This window comes from Pinus tabuliformis, chromosome 4_1, assembly GCF_031772625.1.
Source record: "Pinus tabuliformis cultivar Carrire ecotype Pingquan chromosome 4_1, CPIR1, whole genome shotgun sequence".
Taxonomy (NCBI): domain Eukaryota; kingdom Viridiplantae; phylum Streptophyta; class Pinopsida; order Pinales; family Pinaceae; genus Pinus; species Pinus tabuliformis.
This window is the reverse complement of record NC_142303.1, coordinates 127,254,442-127,276,075: the sequence shown is the minus strand read 5'-3', so window position 1 is coordinate 127,276,075 and position 21,634 is coordinate 127,254,442. Positions and strand designations below refer to the sequence as shown.

Sequence of the window (21,634 nt, the reverse complement as noted above, 5' to 3'; positions counted from 1 at the left end):
TTGGATTTTGGACATGTCTTTGTTGTTTGTTCTTCGTGGACTAAATTTGCCAAATTTACCCTTTCTTTTGGCCATGGTAGTGATTGCTTGCTCCTTTGATCCCACATCTTCCTTTGCTTTAAATTTGGTTTCCTCTATCCTGCATAGAGACAACATTTCACTGAGTGTGGTTGTTTCCTTCTTGGCATTGATGCTTGAGGTGAAGTTGCCCCAATCCTCAGGTAGAGCATTGAGTACTACAATTGTCATCTCTCTGTTAGACATGACTTCCCCAAGCTCTTGAAGTTGATATCTCATTTCAGAGATTTTCATGAAGTAGGGAGCTATTCCTTCCTTTGTTATCTTCATCTTGTACAATTCATTCCTTAGAGATATTACTTCTCCGGTTGTGGATATCGAGAATAGCTCTACTAGCTTATCATAAATTTCTTTTGATGTTTCAAATTTGGAGACATAAGGAATGAGAGAGTCTTTGATTGATTCTATTAGAATCCTTTGTGCTCTTGTCTCATCCTTATTGTACTTAGCTAAGGCTTGAGTTTGTTCCTTAGCAGGGATAGTGATATTCCCTTTGATATGTTCTAGAAGTTCATTCTCCTTGAGAAGTAGATCAGTCCTCTTCTTCCATGCAAGAAAGTTATTGGTACCTACCAATTTGTTGCTTTCCTTGCAAAAAGACATTGATGTATATTCAGAAGGGGACATATACTTACTTGGAAGATTTTTGAGATGTAATGGATTTGCTTCCTCCTTGAAGACTTGATGGCTTGCCTTCCTTGCATCTTGATGATGAAATTTGCTTGATGACTTGTAGCTTGATGTAGGTCTTGCTTCGATCTGATCTTCTTTGTAGGTGCCTTTATGTAAGGCTCTTCTTCTTGCTATGTAGACTTCCTTGATGAATGATGGATTGGAGACCTTCTTGTCCTTGAAGTGATTGAGACTTCTAGGCTTGATGCTTCAACCTTGTAGATGTCCTTCCTTGATAACTGTTCTTGAGTTGCCCTTTCCTTGATGTGTCACCTTAACTCTGATTCCATGTTGAAGAAACTAGGGCAAATTAGGTGTAGTGTGATTCTTCGTTGCTTGACAACAATTTGTGGAGTATTTTTACTTTTCCTTATTAGCTTATTCTTCTTATTATTATTATTAGTGCATATGTGTGTACTTCATCAAACTACTACCAAAACATAAAAACAAGAACACACGAAGTTGGCTCTCTGCCAGGGCCAAAACCTCTCTTCTCTTGAGAGGAAAACCCTTGAGTGAATTTCTGTTATTGAAGCTTCTATTGATCAATGCCAAACCCTAGACCCCTGACAAGAGTATCCTCCAAGCACAAGTCAAGTCCTTCCTTCTTTCTGCACCTTATTCCTCAGCACTTCTTCCTGCACTTCTTCCTGCACTTCGTCCTCCTTTCGGCACTTCGTTCTCCTACTCCTTGGTGGTAGGCTCTCTTATGCTAGTTCTAGAAGAGATGTTTCTTCTTGATCCTAAGTGTACCTACTCACATAGGATGATGCTTTTCTTCTCTTCACCAATCGAGCTTCTTCTTCATGTAAGATTGCAGACTTGATGTGGCAGCACTACAGCGCTAAACCAGGCATGTGTGGGAAATTTCGTGGTGTATTTGGTTCCTTTCTCCTTCATATGTGAGAGTCTCTTCTTCGCTCCAATGAGAGTCCTTATAGGCCTAAGTTTCAAGCACAAACAATGAGAAGTATGGGACTGTTATATTCCTACTGATATGTCCACAAAAAGCCCTCCTTTTCTCGCACGTGTGACTGTGTTTTGCCCTAGAAACAATCCTTCAATCTTCACTTAGACTTCTCCCTCCTTCGCTGCACTAGAGGCTCTTTATCTTCAGCTTGTCTCACTCTAATCTCGGCTCCTTGTCTTCATTTATTTCAGAGATCCTTGAATGCATTATAGAGGAGTGGACAGCCTCTATATATAGAGGTTTGTCCCTCCATTTAGGCCGACTAGAAGGCCGACTTGTCACCTTGTTTGTAGGCCGACTTTGAGGGTTGTTTGGAGGCTGATTTGTTGAGCAGACTTTGGATAGTTTCTATGGTGGTGTAGCATGCTTGAAGGAGCTTCTTGATGGTGCCTTTGCATAGGAGTAGACTTGACTTTGCTTGGAGGTTTTTCTCTTTGACTTTAATATATATTTATACATGATGTAACATGCCCTTAAGGTCTTCAACATAATTCTTTTGACTCTTTGACTCACCTATAGCACTTTGACATGTGCTAGACCTACTTCAATGACCAAGAAACTCATTGACATATATTATAAAAATAATATTTCTTTTCTTGAATAAGTACAAATATCAAAAGTACATTTATAAAGATCGAACCTAGTTACATTTCCTTCAATAGATCGTTGGGCCTTTTGGAAATCATTCAAACAGTTCATGCAAACATATTTGTAGTGATAGCAAGGGCACAGTGATAGCGTGGGAGACACAAGTGAGGGTTTCAGCAATGGTGATAAAGGAAGAGTTTGTCAAAGAGAATTCTTCACAGTTGCTTCCAGTTTCTGAGAGACAGAATGAGGTTGATTCATTTCTGTAGAGGGAGGCCGAATTTCCTAGAGCAAGTAGCCAATTTTCCAATGCATGTTGTCGGAGTCACAGATCAATTTACTAGTTGCTAGAGATATTTGTTGGAGGTAGTGCAAGTAGCTTTATCAAGTTGTTGGAGGCAATTTATCTTGCCAAAATAATTTCCCGAAGGCAATGCGCATTTCCAGAAGGCAATGTGAGTTGGCTACGATAGTGCGAGTTTCCAGTGTGAGGCAGTGCGAGTTGCCAGTGTGAAGCAGTGTGAATTGCCAAAGGGGGGCCGAGTTGCTTCCAGTGGGTTGATTAGCTTCCAGAGGTTCAATTTGACTTGCAGAAGTGAAGAAATTATTTTGTCGAAACTTTGCCAGTGATAGGCAAGCAGATTGTATTTCTCAATTGCATATTTATTGCAAAAGATATTAATAATAAAGCCCTCATTTGAAAACTGGTGTTGCAGAGAGGAAGAATAGAACCATAGTTGAAATGGCTAGAAGCATGTTAAAAACTAAGTCACTTGGAAATGAGTTTTGGGCTGAAGCAGTACACACAGCAGTATACACTCTTAACTGATGTCCTACAAAGGCAGTGTTGAATTTGACTCCAGAAGAAGCATGGTCAAGATACAAACCAAGTGTTGCACATATGAAAGTTTTTGGTTGTATTGCATATGCACATGTTCCTAAGGAAAAGAGGAAGAAATTGGATGATAAGAGTGTGAAGTGTATCTTTATTGGATACAATATTGAAACAAGAAGTTACAGGTTGTTTGATCCAAAGGCAAAGAAGGTGATAATAAGCAGAGATGTTGTGTTTGATGAGAAGGGAGTCATCCAGAACATGTACAGTTTGAATTGAATAACGATGCAGTGAATATTGGTGATGATTCAAATTCTAAGTTAGTAAAAGAAGATGAAGTTTCGAAGAAGCCTAAGTGGCTTGAGAGGGGTCATTCAGAAAGCAGTATGTTGGATAGAAATTTTGAAAGAAGGGTTACTAGATCTCAAAGAATTATGCACTAATGGGACAGGTAATGAAAATGGATGAACCACGGGATTATGCAAAAGCATCAAGAAAGAATGAATGGAATGAAGCTATGGAAGCAGAAATGAATGCCTTGGTGAAAAATGATACATGGGACTTGGTCAAATTACCAAAGGGAAAAGATGTAATTGGCACTAAGTGGGTTTATAAAACCAAGTATAAATCAGATGGCACAATTGATAAGTATAAGGCTCGTTTAGTTGCAAAGGGCTATGCACAAAAAGAAGGAATTGATTATACTGAGACATTTGCCCCAGTGGAAAAGTTGGATACAATCAGGATGGTTCTTGCATTAGCTGCACAGTACAAGTGGCCAATTTTTCAAATGGATGTTAAATCAGCCTTTCTAAATGGTTATGTGGATGAAGAAATTTATGTGGAGCAGCCTAAAGGTTTTGAAGTGCCAGGAAAAGAAGATTATGTTTATAAGTTGAAGAAGGCCTTGTATGGTCTTAAGCAAGTGCCAAGGGCATGGTATTCAAGAATTGATAAGTATTTTCAGGACCATGGCTTAGTTAAAAGTTTATCTAAGCCCAATCTCTATATCTTTCAGTCAAGACATGACATTTTGATAGTTGTCTTATATGTTGATGATTTGATCTACACAGGGAATAGTACAAAACTATTTCAAAGGTTTAAGTCACATATGATTGTTGAGTTTGAGATGACAGATCTTGGTGAGTTACATTATTTCTTGGGTATTGAAGTTTGGCAGAAGGAAGATGGTATTTTCATGTCACAAGCCAAGTATACTTGGGACATTTTGAAGAAGTTCAGAATGTTGAGTTGCAAGCCCGCGGCAACTCCTTTGGAAGTTGGGTTGAAGTTATACAGACATGATGACTCCAATTCAGTTGATGTTACTTTGTATCGTCAATTGGTTGGAAGTTTGATCTACTTAACTACAACTCGACCAGATATTTCTTTTGCAGTCAGTATGGTATCAAGATTTATGGCAGAACCTAAGGAATTGCATTGGAAAGCAGCAAAGAGGATTTTAAGATATCTGCATGGAACAGTTGGTTATGGTTTGGTATACAGGTCTACAGAAGATTTTAGGTTGATTGGTTATGTAGATTCAAATTGGGCTGGATGTATGGATGACAGGAAATCAACTTCAAGGTATTCATTCAGTATGGGTTCAACGGCAGTTGCTTGGAGTACTAATAAGCAATCAATAGTTTCTCTCTCGACAGCAGAAGCAGAGTATAAAGCGGCAGTGACAGCAGCATGTGAAGCAGTTTGGTTAAGAAGAATTCTAGAGGACCTACATGAACAACAAGAGCAACCCACTCAGTTGATGTGTGATAATCAAAGTGCTATTCAGATGACAAAGAATCCAATTTTCCATAAGAAGACCAAGCATATTGATATTGAGTATCATTTTGTTCGGGATCTGGTTTAGCAAGGAGTGATCGAGATTGAGTACTGCAGAACAGATAAACAGGTAGCTGATATATTCACCAAAGGAAAAGTTCTGCAAATTCAGAGATGATCTCGGAATATTTCCAAATGATCATTATGGGGGAGAAATGATGGAATAACATATCATTTGTCAAATATTCAATAGTTAAAGTTGTTGTTTTTAGTGAGAGATTTATGGAGAAATTAGTGGAATGACAGGGGAGAGATTTATGGATGATTGTTGAGAGAATTATGAAGTGATTTGTGGAGTTATTGATTGAGAAATTTGTGGAGTTGAAAAAATCCCAATACCTCTCCTCATGTATAAATATATGCCTATGTTAATGAAATAAGATTGAGCTGGTGTGTGAGAGTTGTGCATTATTGTTGAATGTTTTATGCTCTGTAATTTAATTTTTATTGTGTTGTTCCATCTTTCACACATTGGGGTTTCTCTAGGGACTATTTCGTCCAAAATATCAATGTCCAAATTCTATGTGTGTGTTATTTTCTAGTTCCTTTGATTTATTTTGTTGAAATTGCAATTGCATTTTTATTCAATATTTGTCGTAAGTGAATTTACAAAAGACAAATTAGCTTTGAAGATAGAAGAATAATTACTAGTAACTGCAAAATAATTTTCACAGAAGGCATTTTATTTTAGCTGCTATATGACATTTTGCACCTTATTATTGCATATCAATCATACTCTAACTTGTAGAAGCCTTATATTTGGTCTAAGCATAGAATATTTTGTTGAAAAATGTGTAACTAGGTTTGGTCTTCATAAATATGGAATGTACTTTTGATTCTTGTATATTGTAAAATGAAAGAAAAATTAATATTGTTATTTTTTAAGCATGGGTTTCATGTTCAAGGTCTTTTATTTTAGAGGTCAAGCACCCATTGAGTGCTTATGGGGTTTGTCCTAGGGTTAAGAAATCAAAAGAGCCATTGTCATATGAAGAAGATCCCATCGGCAACATTGTAACTTGTAAAAAGAATTATTTTGTATTTAAAAGTGTCAAAATACCCTCAGAGACCAAGTTGGCCTGGCAGCTAAGTCATCGTCCTCAATCAAGGCATTTTGTCCACCTTGGAAACCTATATATAGGAGGGAACTCAACCTCCTATGGACATCATTCATTCTCTCATCAATCAAGCAAAGGAGAAGAAGAAGAAGGCTAGCAAAGAAGGAAAAGGACGAAGGACAAGTGTTTGGGTTATTTCTCTCTCTCTTTTCACACGTGCGAAAGGAGGAGGCTAGAGTTTTGCGTGTTGAAAAATGCAGCAAGAAATTCTCAATTTGATTTTGCCTTGATTAAACTGGAAAAATTTGAATTTCCACATCAGCAGACAACTTGGATGCAGTGAACTTATGTGACATGGCATTTGTCACCCAGTTTACTCAATAAATTCGAGTTGGAGGAGTTAGAGTTCAGTTAAGCATGTGTGATTGCTAATTTGTAGCAATCAAAGTCAGTTATCTTAAGTTGTTTTCAGTTAAACTAGTTCCAACTGTTGGAGGAACTAGTGGAATGTCAGTTATGTAGTGGGACTTCAACCAAACTTAGTGATCATCCAATTAACTAATCAATCAGCCCAAAATAGCTAGTGCATGCAAAGAATTTGAGTTCCCCAACTGTGGTGGAGATTCCAAGGCAATGTAACATCAGTTGTAGACTAGTCTTGAGTGTATAGGTGTTGCATGCAATCAGATGATCAACCTTGGGAATTGCGCAATCATTTTGGAGGAAATTCCTAAATAATAGGGGCCTAATTTCCTCCGGAATTGAACAAAGAAATAGGGGCTCAAGCAAGGAAGAAATTGACTAAGTCTGGGTCAGAGCTTCTCAAGTGAGTAGAGAGAGAGGTTATTCACTTGCAGGTTGTGCTCAGTTGAGCAAATCAATTGTAATACATCTCTATTCATCAGATTAATGCAAGCAAGCATTGGGGTTTTCAGCAGATTGTTTTCCCCAGGAAAACTATTGTGTGCATGCGTGTTATTTCTTATTACATGTCTGAGATTTGTGTTCTAAATTGTGAATTAACTTCCACAGAGCAGTAGAGTAGGTTTGTGTCTTATGATTTTGATTAAAACTTCATGAGCAGTTGCAAATCTACACCATAATTTCTACATTGCTGTTGCAAGTTCGATCTTGGAGAAAATGCAGGAAGAAGGTCGAAGGAAGGTCCATTAGGTCATCCTCAAGCCCTAGAAGAAGGAGAAACTCAAGCGAAGGTCAAAGGAAGTCCTAGAAGCCCTAAATTTACTCACACGTGTGGAGGTAGCAGCAGTTGCAGGGGCCAAAAATTTCAGACCTATAGTAGAGGCTGAAATTTTGTAGTTGGGGGTCAAAGTTGTGCAGCTGGAAGAGATTTGACTCGGCTTGACTTGGCCAAAGGAAGCACGTCATCAAGAGGGCCAGACTTGGTCTTGGAAGGTATTGAGCTTGGTCTAGAGGTCTTGGAATTCACCATTTGAAGAATCTATAAGAAGAGAAGAGATTTGCGGGTTTTCCTCTCAAGTGGAGAGATTTTGGCCCTGGCTTGCAGCCTATATCCTATGTTTCTGTGTACTGTTGATCTTCTTGTTTTGGTAGTTGTTTGATGATAAGAATAACATAATAATAAGAGAAGAAACTAATAAGTAAGAAAAGGTAAAAAGACATCACAAGCAATTATCAAGTTTAAGAGAAATCCTCCTAACTACAGCCCTATAGATTTCTCAACATATTTGAACCTTGATATAAAACATCTAGGTCTTTCCGAGTTTTGTTGATACTTTAGGCCATATTATAGAGCTCTTATACATCACCTTAAGCCATCACATTAAAATATTCTTTAGGTGATTTGGGGAAGCCTCTGTTGTGGTAAAATACCACTAAAGAGCAAGTGAAAAGTCGTTGAGGTTACAATGGCACCCTTTCTCTTGTCGCCTTAAGGTCAAGCCCCACCTAATAAAGCTTTGCACTGACCCTACTAGATTTTGTGACAACAGGCACAAGCTTGCATGCTAGCCCTTCTAGCTTTTGTAGACCCTGACTTTCTTAGCATAACTTTTAATTTGATGTACTTATTTGTTCTATGAAGTACTTTGTGAACATTGAAGCATTTGCAAAAACATTGTTGAACTAGAGAAAGAGGCTTGGCTCATATATAAGACTACTTAACGCTAAATCCAAAAATGTGTGATTATTATGACATTTTATTCCCTTCATATGTGTATTTGAACCATAAGCAACCCATTTATTCTTTGCTCATGTTGATACGCCTAAGGGACAACAATACTCGCAATCCACAGTGTCAAATGGGCAATATTTGATATTTCCTTTTGCAAACCCCTTGGAGAATGATGAATTTGTAGTGTTCCATGAGGATGCATCCCCCAAGGTGGGGGCATACGCCCCACATTTCCCATGATCTAGGGATGAGGGTACACCTATAGAAATGTTTCACCATGTATCCCTTTGGGGGAAACTCAAGGAAACACATGGGGAAACATTTCCCAGTGTGGGGGAAACGTTTCCCAAAAAGTAGGATGACTAAGGCCCCTTCCCCCACCCTGAGAGGGGGGAAGCTTGGGCACTCCCCACAGATCTTTTTTGTCAATCAACGCATAAATATAGGAAAAAAAAAGGGATAGAACTTTGATGAGTCCAGAACCTTGGTAATTAAAGAAGAATGTATTTTCTATCATTTTACATAAATTTGTAACATTACCATTAATTGTTTCAGGATGTTTGAGAGTGGTTCCAACCTCATTAGACTTCACATGGAGAAAGTAGAATTTCACATGTCATTCATTATTCAGCAGACTTAACAGTTTTCAAGATCTCGGGATTGGCAGGATTATAACATTTCCACTAGATTGCACAACAATGAATTTGCATGGGATGAATTTATATTGTTGGGATTTTATCATTTTTATTTTTTATATTTTATAATTTTTGAGACATGGACTTCTATGCTAGGGACCCCGACATTCCCCCATCCCCCCTAAGTATTCCTAAAATTTGGAGGTGCTCCCACACGTCCCCTTTGTGCATCTCCCTTCACCCATGCTCCCCTGGAACACATATAATGTTTTTTTTTATAGATCATGCAAGGTAGGTTGAGAAGAGGTTTTCAGGTAGAAAATAGAGATTGTCTTGCCCAAGAAAAGCCATCGATGAAACATGAAATAAAAAATATGTGAATTTTGGACCCTTGGTCAACACAGTCATTTAATTTTCAAAGGGTTTTCCCAAGGAAACCCACTAGGTCATTTCTCAACCAGTTCATGTTCGAGTTCAACTTGATTTTTTCAATTATATGCTCAGTCACCCTGTTCATGTTCAAGTTCAAGTTTAAATGACCATAAAGTTTGGAATAAATTAGAGAGACTAAAATGATGCAATAAAACTCGAGATTAAATTCAGTATTAAGTTCAAGAAAGTATAAAATTCAAAGTTTTCAAAATCAAAAATAAATATAATAAAATTCCATGCACCATTAAAGATATATATGATAAAAATCATTGTTACATACCAACGTTACTTACCTGAAAATCTTCAACTTCTAAAATGCAAAGGGCCTCTCTAAGACTACCAACTTACCAAGCACAAGCTACAAGCACGGTCTACAACAAGCTCCATACGGATTACAAGTCCTCCAAGCTCCACAATTCATAAATAAGCACCAATATATTTTCAAGCAACAGGAGCCACAATTTTCATTGCAGTTTAATTATGGCCAGTGAGCCAATAAAGGTCCACAATTTCCACTATAGCTTGTGGCACTTTCCCATGATTTTGAACAGATAAGGGCTTGAAGCTTCTTTGCAACCGTGACTTAATAGCTTCAACATGCGCCTATGAATAGTCACAGATAAATGTTTCTAAAGTTGAACAAATGCAGGTATAAACGCTTCTAAAGTTGAACATTGGTAGGCATAAATGCTTGTCAAGTGGAAGAGCAGCAGGTTGCTAGCCAACGTGAACCATGAATTCGAGAGACTTCAAGCTCACAGAAAAAGAACCTAACCAATGCTCAAGGCCCCCAAGCCTACATGAACAAGAATCCTGACATCAAAAAACTGACCTCTACAAGACACTGTGTGGTTTTAGCACAATTTCAAGTAGCAAATGGTGGGGCAAGAAAGAGGCAATGCTATAGTGCAATTTTTGCAAAGAGTGGCATGATGAGAGATGAAATGAATCATAGTTTAAGTAGTAACCTTAGGGTTTCATGCTCCTATGTTTATTGTAGTTTTTTAAAATGAATTCTTTAAATAGAATTCAACTTTATTCAAAACCAATCAAATTTATTAACCATTTGATTCAATTTGGTTCCTACGAACTTATTCAGCAAACTTTATCAAAAGTGTTAATTCAGGATTCGAAGTTCTGAATTTTGAATTCAAATAATGAAATTTGCCAAACACAATGACTTAGACCATATGTTGTTTGAGGTCAATGGTAAATCTGCTGACTACTTATACCCATTATTATTTTCATTGATATTTTTTTTGCTCTGAGCGCTGCTCCTCGACCCTGCTCGGCCTTTCTTGAGCCCGCTCCCTGCACGGCCTGCTGACTGCGTGTGACCCCGCATCTGCCGCGGGTCTGTCCGCGCGAGGCCCCTCTTAGCCCTGCGGTCGGCCTAGCCATCGCTGATTGCTTTGCCCAAGAGCTCTGACAAGCTTGGATCTACATTCATGGAGGTGCTGAGCACCCCCCACGCCCCTTCTTCTCCTCCTTCGTCGACGATCTCCTCAGCTGAGGCGTTTAGCAGACTTCTGGAAGGGCTCCCTAAGAAGAAAAATGTGGAAGCGGCGAAATTCGTTAAGAAACTCGATGATATCCCAGAGATCTCTCTTCCTCCGGAAACTCCGATTCAGGTTGCTTTATCCTTGTCCGAGCGAGCCCTCATTGGCCAGTTCACGGGTCTATGGCCATCCCCCAAATCCACAGAGAGCTGGGTCAAAAGAAATTGGTCGCCGCTGATCAAAGAAAACGTGACCTCATACTTTCTGGGGCGAGGATTCTTCCTCTTTGAATTCACCTCCAAAGACGACAAAGACCTGATTTTCCGAAATGGTCCTTATTTCATGGGCCCCCAGGGTTTGTATCTGAATAAATGGACTCCTGACTTCGATCCAGCAGTAGACGTACCCAAAGCTGTCCCGGTGTGGGTTAGGCTTCCAAATCTCCCAGTTCATTGCTGGAACTGGGATTCTTTGATGCACATCGGAAACGCCTTGGGGAAATTTATAGACCGAGCAAACAGCAAGGACCAATATGACTGTGCCAGGATCTGCGTTGAGGTGGATCTGGAGGAGGGGCTCCCAGAGGCCATCAAAATCAAGGTAGGAAGCTGGACGCATGTGCAGAAGCTAGATTATGAACAGTTGCCCTTCAAATGCCGGAAGTGCCAGGTATATGGGCACTTCGCCAGAAACTGCCCAACTGTCAATGAAGCTGTACAAGGGAAGGAGGTCGGCTGGAAACAAGTTAAACGATCCAAAATGTCTTCCAAGACCCAGAACCCGGGAGGAACTAGTGGCAAAGGCCCTCAGCAGGACCCAACTCAGCAGATCCAGCAGACCCAGCCCAAGATCACCTCAGAGAACAGGTTCGATCCTCTCAGCTCCCAACCAGAGGATTCCCAAGAAGTTCCAGTCCAAAAACCAGTGTCCCCAGACAAAGGTTCCCTACCCCCCTTCTTTAAAGACACGGGGGTTGCAGAAAGCTCAAAAGGAACCCCCGTTGAAGTCGAGGAGGAGGATCAAGAATCAGAAGATTCGGAGGAGGAAGGAGAAATAGGAGAATCCCAATCCTCTGTAAGGAGATCTACAAGAGGGCGCAAAACGGATCGGGAGAAAAGAGAGCACGAAACGTACAAGGACAAACTACAGGGCAGTCAACCAACTTTGGAGAAGCTGCTAGCAAAAAAGCCAAAGATGGCAAGAAATCCGCATCAAGGCTCCAAGGGAGCCCAGCCGAGCAAAGGTAAATAATGAAGATAATCTCTTGGAACTGTAGGGGTATGGGTAGCAAAACCAAAGAAGAGGCTATAAGAAATCTAATAAGAATAGAGGCTCCTGATATACTCCTTCTCCAGGAGACTAAGATGGAGGAATCAAATTTCCTTCAGGTAAGTAAAAAACTTTGGAAAAAGAGTAATGCAACAGTTGTCTCAGCCCGAGGAGCCTCCGGAGGGTTGGGTACACTGTGGAATGAGAGCAGGTTTTCACTGATGTCTGAGGCATCAAATATTCATTGGGCGATGTTAAAGATGCAGCATCTAACCACAAAAGAAATCTTTTGTCTTTTCAACGTTTATGTACCGGTCAATGCAGGAGAAAAGAGGATCTGCTGGGACTCATTAAGGCAGCAAGCAGATCTGGGCAATCTGGAAAATGTCATCATAGCAGGTGACCTGAACATCACGCTGCACTCTTCTGAAAAGCGAGGAGGCTGCATTGTGCGAGATCCGGCAAGGGAATGGGTAGAGGATCTCCTTCAAGACTGGGATCTGTTAGATATCAAGCCTGTCTCAGGTAAGTTTACATGGTCCAATAAAAGAATAGGTCCTGGACATATTGCAGCAAGGCTGGACAGATTCTTTGTGCATAGCTCCTTTCTTTTGCTTGGTCTAGACGCTAGCATGCATATTCTTTCTTGCAGCACCTCTGATCATAAGCCTATTAAGCTAAATCTTCGAGCTCATACTGACCTTGGCCCCATACCCTTCAAGTTTAGTCCTTTGTGGATCAAGGATCCCAACTTCATGCAGATTGTCAAAGAATGTTGGTCCCAGCCTGTCAGCGGATCTCCATTCTACATATGGGAAGAAAAACTCAGAAGATTGAAATCTGCTCTAAAGTGCTGGGCCAAATCTCTTGCTAATCCAACAGCTGAAAGAAAAAATATTCAAAGTCAGCTTGAGGCTCATCACTTGCTCACGGAAGAGGCATATATGTCTAGAGAAATTCTAGATAAAGAGGTACACCTCCAGCAGCACTATCACAAAGCATGCCTGGCCGAAGAGGAAACGTGGAGGATCAAATCGCACTGTCTCTGGCTTAAGGCAGGAGACAGAAATACCTCATTTTTTCACAAACAAGCTGAAGCTAGAAAAGGTTTCAATTCCATAACTGAAATTAAAGAAAACTCTACCATATACAAAGACTTTGCAAGTATTAAACAAGCAGCCCACCTTCATTTCAAACGCCTGTATAGTGAAGAGGAGAATACACATCAGAACTTTTGTCTGCTGGACGGAGTTCCCACATCAATATCTGCTGAGATGAACCATCATCTAGAAAACAAAGTCACAATGGAAGAAGTCAAAAGCGCCCTCTATGCTATGGACCCAGATAAATCCCCAGGTCCTGATGGCTTTTCCGCCAGATTTCTCCAATCTTGCCTGTCAAAAATTAGGAGGAAGCACAAACTCCTCTTTCCTGGCTCTCATTCCCAAGGAAAAGGGTGCCAATTCTTTTAATAGATTTCGCCCCATCTCCCTTTGTAACATTGGATACAAGCTGATCACAAAAATTATTGCTAACAGGCTGAAGCATATTCTTCCTAAAATCATTCCAGAGAACCAAGGAGGCTTTATCCATGGAAGACATTTGGTGGACAACTTCATTCTAGTTCAAGAGGCAATACTGTCAAGTCAGCAGCGCAAAGAACAAGGTATGGCTATCAAATTGGATTTAGAAAATGCCTTTGATCGAGTTAAACATAGTTTTCTTTTGAATGTTTTGGAAAAATTTGGTTTTGGGGTGAGTTTTATCAATTGGATCCGGGCTTGCATCTCGGAACCATGGATCGCTCCTTTAGTAAACGGTAGATCTGCTGGATTCTTTAAAGCTACAAGAGGACTAAGACAGGGCTGCCCCATGTCTCCTCTTCTGTTTGTTATTCAAGCTTCCGTTCTCAGCTTCTATCTAAACAAAAAAATGCAAGATCAGGAGATTTCAGGGATCTCCATAGCGAGGGGGGTCCAAAACATAAACCACACCCTATTTGCAGATGATACACTGCTTCTGGGGGCAGCTTCGATTCATTCAGCCAGAAGATTTAAAGATGCACTTGATGAGTATTGTATGGAGTCTGGAAGCAGCCTCAACAAGGGTAAGTGCCATACTTACTGCTAGAACACTTCGCCCTCTCTGCTCAATTCCATCACCAGATGCCTAGGATTTGCTGCCTCCTCAGAATGGACCTCGTTCAAGTATCTGGGACTACCTATTTTTCTCAAGCGGGCCTATAGCAGGGATTGGTTTCCTCAGGTAGAAAAATTTAAAAACAAACTCCAGGCTTGGGGTTTTAATTGGCTAAATATGGTGGGCAAGACAGTTCTCATTAAAGCCGTCCTTAGCAGCCTCCCACTATATCAGTTCTCAGTGCTTCTAGCTCCTATGGGTATACTCCAGAAAATGGAACAACATATCAGAAACTTCTTTTGGAAAGGGGGTAAGCACAACGAGAGGAGATTTCCACTGGTAAAATGGGAAACTGTCCTCATGCCTCAGATGGAGGGAGGGCTCAATTTTAAGAAGCTCCCACTGCAGAACATAGCTATGGGAGCCAAGCTCCTCTGGAGAATAATAGCGCCCAAGCCAGGCTGGGCCCAGACAGCACTGTGGAGAAAGTACTTTAAAGGCACGCGGTTGAGATGTTTGGATGGGCCATTACCTCAAGGAGCTTCGCCTTTTGTCAGCCTCTGCTCCAAAGCTGCCCAGATGATTCGGTCCAAAGCCTACTGGATTCCCGGAAATGGGAAAAAAATAAATATATGGAAAGACCGCATCATGGACCGCGATCCAATTGGAGATTGCCCAAACGTGAAAGCGCTGAAAGACTGGTTGACGGCCTCTGGAAAAAATAACCTGTGGGATATATCCATATGGAACGGGTCGCATTGGGCGGGCTGGAATCTGTCAGATCTGCCTTCAGACCTTCATCAAGAATCCATCCACCTCCGCGAGCTTCTGAACGGGATTGCACCCTCGCACATCCGAAGAAATGACAAGCGAGGTTGGGGTGCTCTGTCGACTAGCTACTCAGTTGCCCAGGGATTGCGCACCTTGCATCAATACCAAATGCGCCTCCTGATCCGGCCCCGTGGAAGGCTGTCTGGGGTATCCCCTCGCTGCCCAAAATCGACACTTTCTGTTGGCCCTATGCCACAGAAAAATTCTAACCGAGGACAATCTCCAGAGGCGTGGATTCCATGGCCCGTCCAAGTGCTCCTTGTGCAAAGAATCTGCGGAATGTGCCATGCACCTCGTCCTCAATTGCTATTTCTCTACACAAGTCTGGAGAGAACTGATGGACTATTGGAATCCTAGATTTGAGCTCCCTGCCTCTATAACAGATCTGTTCGCCAACTGGAAATCCAACTACCCTGGTCCCTTCCCCAAAAATAAAGTGATCAAAGCGGCCTGGTCATCATTGCTCAAAATTTGTTGTTGCCACATTTGGTTAGAGCGCAACAGCAGAATCTTCAGAAGCATTCAGCACAATCCCAAGATGGTTGCGGCCAAGGTAAAGATCCAATTAAAAGAATGTTTGGGAGATCAAAAAGACAACTCGAACCTTAATCGGCTAGATATTGATTGGGGGACCTCATTGAACCTGCAATTTCACCAAACGGTCAGAAGCATGGTCCCTCTTGAGGAATGGCAAATAAGGGGAAAAAATAGAGAAGACTTTCAAAACTGGCTCCCCAAGCAAAAGGTACACTCCCTCTTCTTTGACGGAGCAGCAAAAGGAAATCCTGGCAACGCTAGAGCAGGAGGAGTTATTAAAAACATTGATGGTACATCGATCCTTCAGTTTGCCTGGGGTCTGGGAATCAATTCCAGCATCCAAGCTGAACCATTAGCCCTTTACCAAGGTCTCAAGTGGCTCTTGAAGCTGGAAATCAAGTAAGCAAATATTTTTGGGGACTCCGAAGTAATCATAAGACTCATGCTGACCAATTCTACGCCCCGGGACTTAAAATTAGCAAGGCTGATCCAAAGAATCAGAAGCGTGGCGAAGCTGTTCCAAAATCTGAAATATTTTCATGTGCTGAGAGACAACAACAAAGAAGCTGATCTTGAAGCCAATAAAGCTGTGCATCTCTCTGCCGGGGCAATGAAAAGAGACGGGGACGAAACTTGGGACCCAATTCCTTAAATCATTTCAGCTGTTATGTTTTTCTGTTTGATTCTAAAGCAGTTTGTTTGTATATTCAAGCTCGGGCAAATCTCAGAAATAAGCTCAATTGATGATCCCAAAAGGAGTTGGAAGGGGAATACATGCCTCATAATATCTCAGAAGGTCGATTCCATTTGGATCGGGCCCACCCCTATTGTAATCAGAAATCTGGTATTCAGACCGCTTCATTAATACAATCCATAACCGTTCTTGTGAAAAAAAAAAAAACTGCTGACTACTCCAAATGATATCAGTTTAGGCTCAGATATATAATGTCATTGTACATGATTTCATGTAGCCTTGGGCATTTTGAACTCATGTCGTTCATCAATGGAAATGATTGGTGGTAAACTTTCAACTGTGGACATATACAAGATCATAATGCCCAAATTCTTCAAAATATTTTATTTACAAACAATAAAGTCTGTAGTTTTGGAATTTCTTTGACGAAAAAGTTCAATATTTTTAATAAACTTATTAGAGCAAAGAATTTCAAATTCCAGAGGATAGGATCCAAGAAATCTCATCCCCTTTAGTGCATTACTTTTCTTTGCCTTCCTTTTCTTCTCCTACGTAGATATAGTTAGGCCGCTAGTCATAAAGTAATGCACTAAATGCAGAAAATGCAAACTATTAGGATATTCATGCCAAGATGATATATAACAATTGAATTCAGTTCTTTTCAGAAACTAATGTGACAGTGGCATCCGACAATAAAATCCCTTGGCAAAGTTGTACACGACATAGCTCATGTTTTGCTTCACAAGTTTGTGGTCAACGGGAACTGAGGAAAAACAAGTAACACAAGATGGACTTTTTAGTGCAAAAAGGCCTAAGATAACAGTGGAACATTACAGAGACTTATCTATTGAAATATTGACTCAAACCAATTGTTGGTAATATCAAAAAGTACAAATATCATGAAAGAGCGATTAAAGGAAAGATGAAATTTGAACTAGCAAAACTCGAAAAGGTGAGCTTCTGAATACCCTCATTTGGTGTCTTCTGAAACTCTGTCACCAATTCCTGCATTAGAAGGAAACAAAACTTTCAGTAAACCCATCAAGCAAAAAGAATTGTCATGCATTCTTCCAGTTAACCCTAATTGTTCTTCACTGCAAACAAAATTTAAAGTATAAAATGTGAAGTTACTGCATTCAGGTAGAAGAATGAATAAAGAACAACACCATTCAGTTTCTTGTCAGCAGCTCAAGTGACATCTTATCAGCAATGGGATGACATTCAAAAGGAAGTCAAAAGAATATAATCCCATTTACCTTCTAATACCAATAAAGCCAAGGTACAAAAGAACACACCATATATAACACTACGGAAAAAAGCCAGGACTGTTGCAAATAAACATAAACAAGCCAACGGACTTGTGCTTCAGTGGTGAAAACAATGGCAAGTCAAGGTACCCATGAAGGTTCAATTCCTCCAGAAGCAAAAATAAGTGTTGGGTCAAGGTGCCAGCCTGACTACTTTTGTCGGAAAAATAATGACCCTGCCATGGCAGCTTAGCCAAACTTAATGCCAGTATTTGGTGTTTCAAGTTTCAACTCTAGACTGCCCTTTTTGCCTATATGAGCAGACCACTTTTCAAGCCATTTGTAATTGTTCTCCTAAGTCTCCTTCCTGACTGAATTGCTCATATCACGATATGATATGGTTAACGCACCTTACCCCTGCCAAGGAAAAAATGCAACTAACACAATTTAAATTGGAATTCTTTGGTTAAAAAGTCGTGAGTGGGGTGCATCTATTCAGCCAAAGATGCGAGGGCATGCACCTGGCCCCAACCACTGTGTGTATACTAGCACATCCCTGAGCACAGGCACAAACACAAGCTTGTGATGGAAGAGCCTTAAAAAATGTTGGGGACAATATTAGCACCCTTCTTTCATTGACCCAGCAAGCCACTGCGGGCTGCTTCTTTTGAGTTTACCAGATAGGACATTTGAAAAGAGAAACCAAAAACAACCTATCTGCCTTGTAATATTTTATATTCATAATGTTTTTTCAAGGGAACAAAATTTCCTTGTGGCCTTAGTATATGAAATTTAATTCTTCATATGTTTTCTTATGACTTACTAATCAACCCATCTTCTTTGTGATATTTTATATATTCATAATATATTTTCATAGAACAAAATTTCCTTGTAGCCTTAGTATATGAAACTTATTTCTTCTTACGTTTTCTTATGAGTTACTACATATCAATTTTGTCTGTAAATATCACACTCGGAAAAAAATTCTTAGACTACCATTATAGTAATTTTCCCTCTCTCTCAGAGTACGCTTATATGGTTCATTTTATTTCATGGCAAATATACTTTCAGAATTTCTTGCCTGGAGCTTAAATTAACTTGTTTGGAATTGGAATATATTTTCTGGATTAATTACAGATACTGTTCTGTACAAAGTAATTCTTAAGCCTCGGTTTACATAGGACAAAATTGCCTGGCACAGTCATGTTGACGTGTTAAATTTCTCTTGTGGTGTATAATTTGATATTTCATTAAAATCTTAAATGGAGAATTTGGGTTTAATGGGTTTAAGCCCTAATGTTAACCACTGGCCTGAAGAGGCAGAATTCTAATAAAGCCAACAGGCACTAACGTTTTGACCTACTAAAGAACCAAAAACTCTAGCAAATGATCATAACTTGCCCTGAATAGTTCAAAATTTCAAAAACCAGAACAAGCAGATTAATTCCAAATGGAAAATAAAATAAGAGTGGTTCAGTGACATGCCTGCAGGTACTGTTCCCTTGAAGTACCGTACTTGCCAGTGCGCTGTTTCTGCCTCTCTTCATTGGTGAACATCCTCGCAGCAGAGGGATAGGAAATCTTGTTTCTTTTAAATTATGGCCAACACACCTCCAATTCTTTGGTCTTGCTAGAGTGCTTGTTCAAAACTGTTTTCATATTAATTTAATCTACCCTCCTGTGCATTCATATAATGATATATTTTGTATTTATGGTGATATTACTGGTTATCAACAAAATTGAAGATACCGCACTTCATCCGATTCTTAAGAAAAAGGGTTACATGTGTGAATGCAGATTTTCCCATTGCATCAAATATTGGCATGCGACACCGCGCAGTTATATCGTTGTGGCTTCCGATCTCTGTGTATATCGCCGATTTTTAAGAAAATAGCCTACATGCGAGATTGCAGATTTCCACATTTCGTCGTTTTGAAAAAAATTCTTAGTATAATTTCTGTTAAATGTTTGAAATGTTTCAAAACTTTATATTTATATTTTTATATAGGATTATTTATTTTTATGCTATATTTTTTATTGTTAAATTTTGTTAATGCAATTTGATTCCGTTATGGTAACTCTTAATTGTTTTATGTATGTGATTATAATTTTACTTGTTTTAGGTATGTGATTAAAATAATTTTTTTTCCTTTATTGGTTATTATTAAGTAGAGTTAGTTTTTATGAGAAGAGCATGTTCCTAGATTCTATGAGTTTGATAGATTTGATTGGTTAAGAGATATTTTCAACTAGAGAGATTGGTGTGTGGTTAAGATATTCTCTCTCGATTTAGTGATTGTGTCCAAGATACTCTATCTATCTTGAGACAACATTTGTATATTTATGTGTGTCATATTATTCGATTAACAAAGCACTCAACACAATTTTTTGTGTGGAATAAGGATCTATTATCTCATCTTAGCATGGTATCATAGTGGTACCAGGCTTGACTCCCTTACGAGAGGGTCCGGGGAAATGGAAGCTAGTGAGAGTAGATAGTGTATATGTGTATGTAGTAGTGTGTTGGTTTTTCCATATTTGATGTAATCTACAATTTTTGGCAATAGCAAAAGACTCAACTCGAGGCTTTGCAGAAAATGGTCAAGCAAGTTGAGTTGATTCAAGTTGTTATTCTCAGCATTGGATAACGGCAAAGAGAGAATATGTTCATCAATTATGGTACTACATGTGGTCGCATCGGTAAGTGTTAACGGCAGAGAGAGAAGATGTTCATCAATTATGGTACTACAAGTGGTCGCATCGGTAAGTGTTAACAGCAGAGAGAGAAGATGTTCATCAATTATGGTACTATAAGTGGTCGCATCGGTAAGTGTTGTCTAGTTTTTTGCTTAGAGATTTGTTGTGCCTCAAATGAACTTTGTTCACCATTGCTTCACATGTAGAGGTGAAGCATGGTGTGGGTGTATCCCCGAAATGGGCATTCAATTCCAATGACAACAATGATAGAGATTCAAATTTCATAAGGAAGAAAAAGGTGTTGACTCCTCTGCTTGGATAGGTTTTATGCTCTTTTGAATGATGGCAATGAAGGAAATCATTAAGCAATATAATATTTTGTTGTAGTAAAAAACAATCCCATTATTTTTCCTTAAGAAAATAATAGAGACCCTTAAATTTTATTTTCTCCATAGTTTCCATTTTTTTATTTAAGAAACTTTCCTTCCTTCTTTATACTTTACACTTTATGTGTCTCAATCCCTTTAAAAGTCTAAAATCCAAATATTTTGTCTCAATGTCAATAAATGTTTCTGTTTAAAGTTGTGAAGTCACACTTTACGTCGATAATTCTCGTTACCATGCCACTACTCAGTGCCTATCAGCAACAAGCGCTTAAAACATCATACTTCCTTGAGGCTCAACGCAATGATAAACACAAACGTTAAATGACGCCTACTCCCTCATCAAATGACAAAACAAATGTATGTTTGCAACAAGCGAAATGCAAATTGTAGAGTCATCGACTTAGCAAACTAACATTCCTCCAATGCAGCTAGTTCAGACAAAGCCACAACAAATAGAAATAGAGCTTCCTCATCGAGAACCCCTTGCATGCACAAACACAAAGACAACACTTATAATCCCAAAAAGGAAAAGAGAAAAGGATGTGGGAGGAATGGAGTTTGTTTGAGAAGGTGCAAAAAGAGTTGGAAAAAAACAAAGGCAAAAACCCTTTGAATATTGCACTCCAGAGCTCTCAAACAAGCTCTCTAAGCTTTGAAACCCATAACAAACACAGTCAAGATGAAGGGGCTACAACACTGGTTACTTTTGGGGTAGTTTCTGAAACCCCCATTTCATTTATGATAGGCATACCTTACTCATATATTCTCTATGTCTAAGATATTTCCCTTATTGAGGAGGAAGAAATCCCTTCCACTAACTAGTTCTTTAGTAGCAAAAGGATATTTGTCGTAAAGGGAAGGGTCAAGAGGTAGAAAAATTCACATGACAATGTTTCTCCAGTCTAGTAGATATTCATTTATGATGGGTCCTAGCAAATTGATGAACAATTGGCTAGGGAGCTAGCAAGTTCAATGGGAGCATTTGCAAATGCATATATCTGGTGAGTTAACAATCTCATTGAGATTGTTAGTTAAAGGAACAAAACAATTATTGGCATTGAAGGACAATT

At 39.5% G+C, this 21,634-nt stretch overlaps 1 protein-coding gene across 1 annotated transcript in view; it reads right to left on the bottom strand.

Moving 5' to 3' along the window:
• LOC149174527 (ARM repeat superfamily protein) overlaps positions 1–19,435 on the bottom strand; it is a 224,737-nt gene extending 205,302 nt beyond the window's left edge. The window contains exons 1-3 of the mRNA XM_089422623.1: positions 19,265–19,435; positions 18,967–19,119; positions 17,203–17,239 (exon numbers count right to left, since the gene is read on the bottom strand). Coding sequence (XP_089278749.1) covers positions 17,203–17,239; positions 18,967–19,038 — 109 coding nt within the window. The 5' untranslated portion in view covers positions 19,039–19,119; positions 19,265–19,435. The remainder of the gene's footprint in view (positions 1–17,202; positions 17,240–18,966; positions 19,120–19,264) is intronic.
• Between the last annotated feature and the right edge of the window lie 2,199 nt (positions 19,436–21,634).